At 41.6% G+C, this 9,534-nt stretch overlaps 1 protein-coding gene across 1 annotated transcript; it reads right to left on the bottom strand.

The window, feature by feature from the left end:
* Nucleotides 1-1,462: 1,462 nt before the first annotated feature.
* On the bottom strand, nucleotides 1,463-2,031 carry LOC121870754 (protein ZBED8-like; the record flags this gene model as incomplete). Its single annotated transcript, XM_042372697.1, has 1 exon — nucleotides 1,463-2,031. A coding segment is annotated over exon 1 (569 nt), but the record flags the coding sequence as incomplete, so codon positions are not given.
* Between the last annotated feature and the right edge of the window lie 7,503 nt (nucleotides 2,032-9,534).

Genomic DNA, 9,534 nt, shown 5'->3' with positions numbered 1-9,534 from the left:
ATTTGTACAAAATAAACAAATACAAGTTAAATCTGATCAAATAAATGACTCAACCGAGTGACAATATAATGAACATAAAAGTAAAGACTTATTTAGTCTAGAACAGTGGTTCTTAACCTTTTTACTACCACGTCCCCTCTAGGAATTGGTCCTTCCCTCCACGCCCCCCTTGCATCTATGAATAAAATTCCCTCCCAGATTTTAAAGAAAAATGAAAAATATTGTGTTTTTAGTCTTTTTATTGAGTATAAATTAGTGAGATACTTGACACTGCTTCTTAGCTACTAGATCTTGAATGCGTGGTTGAATGCCAGAGAGTGCACAACGTAAATCCCCTTCAACGTTCAGCATGTTTCTGTACTTGGTCTTGACAGCAACGAGCGTGGAAAATGCAGCTTCACAAAGATACGTGGATCCGAACATAGTTAGAATCCGAAGAGCCTGATGTGAGATCAGAGGGTAAACAGGAAGGTACTTGACCCAGAACGTCTCAAGATCCAGTTCTTTGAGGTCTCCCTTAGCTGTGGAGTTGAACTTCAACTCAAGAAACTCCTATTGCACTTCATCCGAAACATCAGCTACTTCACATTGAAATGGGTTCTTGATGAATTTCCAGGCTTCACGCTTCTCATCTATCTCTTGGATGTATCTGATGAATTCTGTTTTCAAGTCAGTTAGATGAGTGATTATTTGTTGCTTTAACTCAGAATCAAGGTAACCGTGAATGAGAGCATAATCCAAGTTACTAAAACTGGCTGTATTTCCCTGCTGAATTCGACTTTTCCAGAGGTCGAGTTTGGCCATGAAGGTTCGAATGGTGTCGTGGTGCATGATGATGTTGATGTTTTTCCCTTGCAGTTTAAGGTTGAGAGCATTCAACGCTTCGAAGATGTCCACCAGGTAAGCTAGAGATAGCTGAAAGCCTTCAGACTGGAACTTGTCATGGAGATCTGCCTTCTGCTTCGAATCAAGAAATACTGCTACTTCTTCTCGTAGTTCATAAAGCCGTCCAAGCATGTTCCCCTTTGATAGCCATCGTACGTTCGTGTGAAAAAGGAAGGTTTCATGTTCAGATTCCATATCCTTACACAGCAGTTTAAAGAGACGACTGTTTAAGGCTCCAGCTTTGATAAAGTTGACTACCTTGATAGCCACGTTCAGGACATCCCTCATTTCAGCAGGTAAAGTTGTGGATACTAAGGATACACGATGAAGTATGCAGTGTGTACCTACAACAGACGGATTTTTTTCTTTCACCATTGTAATGAATCCAGACTGCAGACCAAGCATGGCTGGAGCACCATCAGTCCACACCCCTACCAGCGAGTCCCACGAAAGTTGGTTTTCCTGAAAGAAGTTTGATACATCATGAAAAATAGCTGCTGCTGTTGTACAACTTTCCATGGGGTGACAGAACAGCATTTCCTCTTTTACACTGTTGCCTGACACGAAACGAGCATACATCAGTAGCTGAGAACACTCAGCGATATCAGTCGTTTCGTCACACTGGAGAGCAAAAACAGGAGAATCTCTTACTTGGTCGAGAATTTGATCTTTGATGTCTTGAGACAATTCATCGATCCTTCCCTTGACTGTATCGTTTGAAAGTGAAATTTGGGAAAGCTTGTTTGCACTATCTTTCCCCAGAACGAGTTCTGCTGCACGGAGTATGCTTGGTTTTATGAGAAACTCTCCGATGTTATGGCTCTTCTTTTTGCTCTTTGCAATCAACATGGCGATCTCATAGGAAGCCTCAACAACCTTTGAAGTTTGTTGCCGAAATGCCCAACTGCCGTCCAACTTAACTTGCCTCAAGGAGTGTCTTTTTGTTTCAAAGAATGCTTTGGGCTTATCAGCTAGAGCAGGATGTGTTGTCCTCAAGTGGCGTTCCAAGCGTGAGGGCCGCATTCCATCATTGCTCAGAGTTTTGTAACATATCACACACTGGGGGCCCTCTGTGTCACCTTTTTGGAGAGACACGAATCCAAATCGAATATATTCGTCAAGATACTTCCGCTTCTTTGCACTCATTGCGAATTATTTGATGTGCAGTGGACAACACAAATCTGTGAACAAAACATACGGCACGTGTAAGGTAAGATAAACATCACCACGTGCTCATGAACACCACAACATCATGATAATCACAACCACATGATCAATAACAAACATATGATCGTAAAGTTCGTAAACACTACAAGTGACTACAATCATACATGATCATAAACACCACCATATCATTAACAAACATCACATGATCATAAACACCACTATATCATTAACAAACATCAATGATCACAACATGATCATAAACACCACTACATGATCATAAACTCCACCACATAATTATTAAGTAAATATTAACAAACACCACAACATTATAGTAAACACATCATGATCATAAACATATGATTATTAAGAAACAAATCAATATCATCATAAACAACTTTACCATAACCACCTGTTACCACCACATGATTTTAAGCACCACCAACTTCTGATAAAATACAAACGGAATTCAAAACTTGCGAATAACAGAGCAACATATGCGCGTTCACAATTCACCAATAAACTTATGGCTGCTTACTATTTTTAGGTAAATATAACAACTGGGATAAACATACCTCAACAGCCTTAACTGAATAAATGTGAGAGAAGAGGAATTATTGCCACGGACGTGTAAAGAAGACTGGGAGAGAACGGGGCTCAACCAGTCACCAACGAGCAGTATACAGGTCCAGGACGAGTTAAACCCCCCCCCCCCCATGGGTTTCGAGGGATAGGGAGGGGGGTCAATGAGTACAGAAAATGGTAAGCCCTAAGTAAAAAAAGTAGCCTATAGAAAACTAAAGTTATAAGGCGATACTTTTGCATTTTTTCATAAACTTCTCAATATTAGCCCACGCTCTTGTTGAGAGAATAAAAACTATAATTATAATTAGAGAAATTCCTTCTTTTTCCCTCGGGCTTGCGCCCCCCATGGAAATTACTGACGCCCACTAGGGGGGGCGCGCCCCCCAGGTGAAGAACCACTGGTCTAGAAACTACGATGAACAACGACAACGACGTGGTCTATCCACCACACGAAACCTCATAAATAAGTAAGTTATTTTCCGTGGAACTCCAAAATATGATTAACAATAATCTTTCACAAATAATACTTTACTTGGTATTATAAAAGTCGAGCAAGGTTTACACGTTATACCACTAGAAACATACTGTACAATAAGAAAGGAGATACTCTGTACTTAACTAAACACTGCCGGGCCCATACTAAAGTAAACAAAGCGAGCGGACGCGGCAGAAACGACGTCACAAACAAAAGACGTTCACGTTGCGAATCCACAACCAACGATGGAACTCTCACTCGTAACACACTCAATTTTGAATGAAAACAGTGGTATTCGTTAGTTTTACGACTTTTCACTGAATGTACTTGTTTTCTGCGTAAAGTTGTACATTTTGGTTCATTCTAATTTTTTTTTCACGGAAAAAGCTTGTTTTCTGCCTAAACACACTGCTTTTAGTTTTTTAATTCTTGTACTGGAAACATCAGTTTCTGCTAAAAAACAGTGTATTTTAGTAAGTTTTATTTCTCCCACGGAAAACGCCTTTTTTTCTGCTAAAAATGCTGTTTGTAGATAGTTTTACTTCTTCTAGTGAAAACACTCAATTTTGAATGAAAACAGATGGAATTCGTTAGTTTTGCTTCTTTTTACGGAATGCGCTTGTCTTCTGCACAAAGCAGTGCATTTTAGTTCATACTATTTTTTTCACGAAAAACGCTTGTTTTCTGCTCAAACACACTACTTCTAGCTAGTTTTACTTCTTGTACTGGAAACACTTATTTTTTACTAAAAAACCGTGTATTTTAGTAAGCTTTACTTCTGTCACGGAAAACACTTTTTTCTCCTAACAATGCTGTTTTAGTTAGTTTTACTTCTTCTAGTGAAAACACTCAATTTAGAATCAAAACAGTGGAATTCGTTAGTTTTACTTCTTTTCACGAAAAACGCTCGTTTTCTGCTAAAAAAAGTGTACTTTAGTTCACTGATGTCTTTTCACGGAAAACGCTTCTTTTCTGCTCAAACATAATGCTTTTAGTTAGTTCTACTTCTTTTACTGGAAACATGAGTTCCTGCTCAAAACAGTGCATTTTAGTAAGTTTTACTTCTCTCACGGAAAACGCTTTTTACTCATAAAAATGCTGTTTTTAGTTAGTTTTAATTCTTCTAGTATAATCAATCAATTTAGAATCAAAACAGTGGAATTCGTTAGTTTTACTTCTTCTCACGGAATACGCTTGTTTTCTGCACAGTAGCAGAGATCTGCGCCAGATTACGGTAGGATTCTGCGCCAGAAAACGGTAGGATTCTGCGCCAGAAAAAGGTAGGATTCTGCGCCAGAATAAGGTAGGATTCTGCGCCAGAATACGGGAGGATTCTGCGCCAGAATACGGTAGGATTTCGCCCGAGAAGATGTTATGATTTTGTCCTTAACAATGGCAGGATTCCATCCACCCCATAAAGGCGGGGTCGGAAGGCTCATTAGGTCGGGTCGCAAAGAGGTCATGGGGTCGGTGGGGTCGCTGGGGTCTTTTGGGTCTGCCAGTGAAATGATTTGGGGTTGCACTGGATAGTTGACAACACTGGATGGGGTCGTGCTAGAAAAAGCTTGGGAACCCCTGATCTAGACGATCCGTCCCTCGCAACGATCTTCAAGAGTGAAGTGCTTCCCCATCTGTAGTACTGTCACCCCGTCTGGTCCCCGAGATATGCTGGGGACTGTCAGTTGATTGAACATGTCCAAAGGAGGGCCACCAGGTTGGTGCCTGCACTACGGCACCTCGGCTACCCTGAAAGATTAGAGCGCTTGAAATTATCTATGTATCTATCTATCTGTCTATAACTAATGATTGGTAACCACCCAGTAAGGTACAGTAACTACCATTATTGTAGTCGGGAAGTATTTAGTTTAGATTTGTCCACGTAAAGTTTTCTGAGTTTAGGGTTTAGTTAAAAGTATTATATTATTGTTAGAGAAAAGTAAATGTGTTAGTAATATTAAAGTATTTTTTATGGATATAATTAAGTAAATCAGGAAAATTAACGAATCGCTGTGATCATTAACTCTTAACACTGCTGGGTCGGCTCAATAGATGGCAGGTACTGTGCTTCGTCTGCTTTGTTTACATATACTATGGCCTGTTTACATATACTATGGTCTGTTTACATATGCTATGGCTTGTTTACAAATACTATGGTTTCTTTACATCATCTTAAGGGCGAAACTCAAATCCAAACAAACGTGACAATGAGTAATACCACGTTTAAAATGTTTCTCGTATAGTAACGGGTCAGGTCAACAGATGGCGCTGCTAGGATGATCTAAGACATCACATTTTTTTTATCGACATAGATGGTAACTTTCCCATCTTGTCTACAAAAGAGTGTTTCTTCATTACGATATAAATTAATTTCCCCTAAAATTTGTATTAAAACTTGTATGTTCGATTAAGGTTGGATTTATCTTTTAATGTTTCCTTATTCGGATAAACTTTTTGGCGGGAAGAAGACTAAACAGATGCTATTGACTGACACGTGGAGCTTCAGTGTCAATACAAACACGAATGGGGGAGGTTCTGTCTCTCTCACTTGACAGACGCTGTTTATAAAGTGAACTACAGTAAGTGTTGTTTTTAGTGTATTTAAGTGGTTAAATTTATATTGTGTAAAGGTCGATATATTAAAGTTATTTGTACAGATTTATTTTAAACGGAAGTACTTGACAAAATATTAAGATACACGAGTTAATTTATTATGAACAAGAATAGGTTAATGGTCGTTAACGCTCTTAATCACATCGACTAATTACTTTAGACAATACTTTATTATTTTGGCTTATGCTTTAGTAACGTTTCTCATACTTGGTGTATGTTTTGGTCTTGTATGTTACACGAATTATTTGTTACTAGTAATATTATTGTTAATATTGGTCCATAGGTTCCCGCCATGTTTACCCCAGGATATCCCCACTTAGTAGTCTCCTCCTTACAGGTTAGGTAGGTTGGTTGCTAAGGTTCCTTTGCTTAATGAATGTTTTTTGTTGTGTACTTTTGGTGTTTTACTCAAATTTAATCTCCATTCTTTTTTGCAAATTAGCAGCTTGTTAAAAATGTTTTTTTTTTTGTATATACCTTTAAGGTCAGATTTGAGTAAAAAACGAAAAACGTAAAAAAACAATTCTCGTACTAAAACCTGAGGACAGCTAATGGACGAATATTTAGTTTTGTATTCTTTACAGATGATGGATCCAGTTGCTGTTGTGTTAAAGGCCAGTTTGATGCATCAGTGGTCATCAGCGTGGATAGTACAGCACCTTATTTATTGAGGTAAGTTTGTTCGATTAATTTTCGTTAACCACTTGTCACCTTTTTTCCCATAAAATATATTTTTTCGTTAGTTTCCTTGATTTAGAAGATGTATTTTATCTTTGGGGCAAATCACTATCCGCCCTTCCATCCCAACAATGTGGGAGGGGGGGGGGGGAGATTACTAAAAATATTACTGGTTTCAATTGGGCAGGACTTTAAAGTAGAGGGAAAATGTGGGGTAATATACTAAAAACACCAAACAACTCTGATAAAACCTGACCTAACGTTTCATAACTTGTAAAAATCCAAAGGTAAAAGCTTATCTTATTCACGTTTTCGGGGTTTAGTAGGTGGTAAGATGAGGGATTTATAAATTAAGTGATACTTAACATTTTCACAAGTTCTGAAACATTAGGTCAGGTTTTCAAAGGTTTGTTTGGTGTTATTTTAGTGTTTTACGAATGAGAGCGACGTTGTTTGTCACCATAACATCAAATTGCGACTTGAAAAAATTCATTAAAATAAATAAATGGTGAATATCGCGTTTATTTTTGGAATGCTACGAAATTAATGTTTATTCCTTAGTTTCTCGAGGAGATCTATTAAATGGTAAGAGAAACAAATCGTTAAAAGGTGGTGGGTAGTTAACGAAAAATGACGATTTGTTCTATAGTGAAATGTAAAGTCTTCTGCAATAACTATGGAACTGGGGTCAAGGTGTGGTCGATCACATCGAGATACCCTGGCAAGTACTGGCTGTTGCTGTTGGCATGTACTGGCTCTGTTGCACACTGTTGGAATGTACTGGCTCTGTTGCACACTGTTGGCATGTACTGGCTCTATTGCACACTGTTGGCATGTACTGGCTGTTACGTACTGTTGGCAAATACTGGGCATGTACTGGTGGTTACATACTGTTGGCATGTACTGACGGCTACATGCTGTTGGCATGTACTGGCTGTGTTACACACTGTTGGCCATACTGGGCATTTGAAGTAAGTTTAACGCCATTTGAAGCGCGTTTAATGCCATTTGAAGTTAATTTAACGCCATTTGAAGCGCGTTTAACGCCACCTGAAGAGCGTTTAACGCCAATTAAAGTTGGTTTAACGCCATTTGAAATTACTTTAACGCCAGGTGGTGGCGCAGTTGCACTGATGGTGAGTCAGTGGCTGTGGTGGGGCTGTGGTAGGGGCGCAGTGGTGATGGGGCTGTGGTGGAGCGATGGTGGGGCAGCGGTGGTGGTGGGTCAGTGGCTGTGGTGGAGTTGTGGTGGGGCTGTGGTGGTGGTGGGTCAGTGGTTGTGGTGTGGCTGTGGTGGTGGCTCATTTGCAGTGGTGATGGTGGTGGGGCAGTGGTGTGGCGGCGATGGGGCAGTGGATGTGGTGGGGCATTGGCGGTGGGGCAGTGGATGTGGTGGGGCATTGGTGGTGGGGCAGTGGTGTGGTGGGGTTGTGGTGGTGCAGTTTCAGTGGTGGTGGTGCAGTGGCTGTGGTGGGGCTGTGGTGGTGGCGTATTTGCAGTGGTGGTGGTGGGGCAGTGGCTGGTGGGGGGTCAGTGGCGGGCAGTGGCTGTGGTGGGGGGTTAGTGGCTGTGGTGGGGCAGTGGCGGGCAGTGGCTGTGGTGGGGGGTCAGTGGCTGTGATGGGTCTGTGGTGGTGGCGCATTTGCAGTGGTGAGGCGGTGGTGGTGGGTCAGTGGTTGTAGTGGTGGGTCTGTGGTGGTGGTGGGGCAGTGGTGTGGTGGGGCTGGTGCAGTTGCAGTGGTGGTGGTGCAGTGGCTGTGGTGGGGCTGTGGTGGTGGCCATTTGCAGTGGTGGTGGTGGGGCAGTGGCTGTGGTGGGGTCAGTGGCTGTGGCGGGGCAGTGGCGGAGCAATGGCTGTGGTGGTGGCGCAGTTGCAGTGGTGGGTCAGTGGCTGTGGGTCAGTGGCTGTGGTGGGGGTGGGTCAATGGCTGTGGTGGTGGGTCAGTGGCTGTGGTGGTGGGTCAGTGGCTGTGGTGGTGGTGGGGAAGTGGTGTGGTGTTTCAGTGGTGGTGGGTCAGTTGCAGTGGTGGGGCAGCTGTGGTGATGGTGTGGTAGTGGTGTGGCGGTGGTGGGGAAGTGGTGTGGTTGGTCAGTGGCAGTGGTGTGGCATTGATTTTTTATTTTGCCGCTTACAGCGGCAGCTTTATTGTGCACCCCACACTCACCCTGTGAGCGGTAGCGCAAAAGGATTATAGAGTAGAGTTTAGAACGGGTCATAATAATTAACCCCCGTTGTCAGGATATTATGGCACTGAATGTTACACAGTATTTCAATTACATTATTTTTTAGTTCTATACATAAAGGGTAACTTATTCACAACTGCGTGAGTACAGGCGTGTGAGGCAGTATGTCTGGCCTCACACTTTGTTATTCACATTTACGTGAGAGGTATTCAAGCACATTGCGTATTTGGTTCTGTACATGAGAATTGATATAGTTACTAAGTGCAAAAAAGTGGATACAATCTTAATATGTCGGCTATCTTGCCATTAGAGATGAAGTGTTGTGCCATTTCACACACAGTGTGCTTGGACCTGTCACTAAAAGGTTCTATCTTCACACAGTCGAGGACGTAGTGTTCAAGTGTGTGGCCATATGTATGGCCACACACTTTACATTTAGTTTTGTTTACATCTGCTTGAGGAACATACTGCCAAAGTTACTTATATCCTAACCTTAATCTAGCGGTTACAACATCTTGTAATCTAGTGTTCTTGTTACTTGCTCCATATACATGTTTCACTTGATACATCTCATCATGGTAAACTATGGATCGACTAGTGCCTGTTTGCACTTGTCTACTTGCGTCAAACTCATCAATAAGTTCTTTCCTAATTACAGTTTTAAGGGTTCTTTTTGACAGACCCAAATTGTATTCAACGGTGTCTTTTTTAGACGCGAGTTTGGCGAGGGCATCAACTCTGTCATGTTTTATGAGGCCTATGTGAGAGGGGATCCACAACAGTTTGACCTTGACACCCCGGTCAACAAGGCACGCATATTTGTGTCTGGCTTCAGAGACAAGAGCGTGACAACCTGAGTCGAGGGTGCCAAGGGCAAGTAGTGAGGATAGAGAGTCAATGTTGATGAGACTGTCAGTAACAGTGGTTTCAATAAATTCTATAGCTGTGAGTAT

Source organism: Homarus americanus, unplaced genomic scaffold (assembly GCF_018991925.1).
Source record: "Homarus americanus isolate GMGI-L3 unplaced genomic scaffold, GMGI_Hamer_2.0 scaffold45664, whole genome shotgun sequence".
In the NCBI taxonomy this organism is placed as follows: domain Eukaryota; kingdom Metazoa; phylum Arthropoda; class Malacostraca; order Decapoda; family Nephropidae; genus Homarus; species Homarus americanus.
Note: the sequence above shows the minus strand (reverse complement) of the source record. Positions and strands in the feature narration are given on the sequence as shown.